This window comes from Rhagoletis pomonella, unplaced genomic scaffold, assembly GCF_013731165.1.
Source record: "Rhagoletis pomonella isolate Grant_MI unplaced genomic scaffold, Rhpom_1.0 Rhpom_scaffold_02472, whole genome shotgun sequence".
NCBI classification, from domain to species: Eukaryota; Metazoa; Arthropoda; class Insecta; order Diptera; family Tephritidae; genus Rhagoletis; species Rhagoletis pomonella.
Genome location: NW_023461026.1, coordinates 14373 through 15514, shown reverse-complemented (window position 1 = coordinate 15514; position 1142 = coordinate 14373). Strand labels below are relative to the sequence as shown.

The 1142-nt window shown below is 35.7% G+C and overlaps 1 protein-coding gene across 1 annotated transcript; it reads right to left on the bottom strand.

Annotated features, from left to right (window-relative positions):
• Positions 1-517: 517 nt before the first annotated feature.
• Positions 518-1119, bottom strand: LOC118753446 (the record flags this gene model as incomplete). Its single annotated transcript, XM_036488325.1, is given in 2 exon segments — positions 518-696; positions 760-1119. Coding segments are annotated over 2 exon segments (453 nt in total), but the record flags the coding sequence as incomplete, so codon positions are not given.
• Positions 1120-1142: the final 23 nt, after the last annotated feature.

Here is a 1142-nt window from a genome sequence, read left to right as displayed (position 1 = left end):
TGGAAAAGGATGAGGTAACTAGAATTCCCTTTCTGTGTGGTAAACCTGGGGCTGCCGCCCCAGTGACGTCTATTTTGGTTACTGGGTGTTTTATAAAAATATCTTGTATATAAAAATGTATATACAAAATTATAACAAAAATTTGCAACAAATACCATATTTCCAACCGACATTATTGTTAAATTAGTGCACAGATTTAGTGAATTTAATTTTTGTAATAAAGCCTGAACTGTTGACTACAAGTGTGTGTACAAGTTTTTTGATTCGATTCACGCGTTTGGGTACAGCAACCCAAAATCGTTGTACAAATTCATAAACAGTACCCTTGATTTTTATGGAAAAAGCGCCGCAGGGGTTGCTACCCTACACTAGAGAATTACCAAAAAAAAGTTAATTTCCCCTTTCGGATTCTTGTTATTAGGGTCCAGACGCGTCTAATGGTACCCCCTTTCCAAAATTTTGACCAATTTTGGGGGTTGAAAGCCCACCTAATTACCCATATGTGTACGATATGTACCTTTTCTGCTTTAATACGGCGTTTCTCATTCTCTGCAATAGTATATTTTACTTCCTCCATCAAATCTTGGCGTTCTTTCAATCGGTTCGCAGCCATCTTGAAAACGTTTGTTTTAAACATATTGAAGTAATATAGATAGTTCAAGAGAATTCTCAACATATGCGACGTTTTTTTAATAGCTAACGAAAAAAAAAATTATTCGTGAAGACAATAATTAATTAATCTGTATATTAATTCTTTACTTGGCTTCAGTAAATCATATTATGTAAATAGAAATGTCTTGTCAGTTATTTTATATATGTGATCAATCTGGCGAACTAATTTTAGTAAATAAAGCCGCCTTTCCCGAGTACCATCTTCGGCGTACGGTAGTTCAACTCTATATCCAAACATTCTTAAATAGCTTATAAGGATCTTAGTAAGCCATGTCTCCGAAGGATTTCCCAAATCAGTCTCAACCATTGTGCACTCTGGGCATAATTCGTTCCAGCTGTCAAGATACTCTTTCGGCAACATTTCAGCGACACCTCTACAACCGGAATATTTTTATAGGTTTGTCGGAAAAACAACGATGCATCGAAAATATCGATGTTGTGCTTCGATTAGGGCTGTTCCAATACAAGTA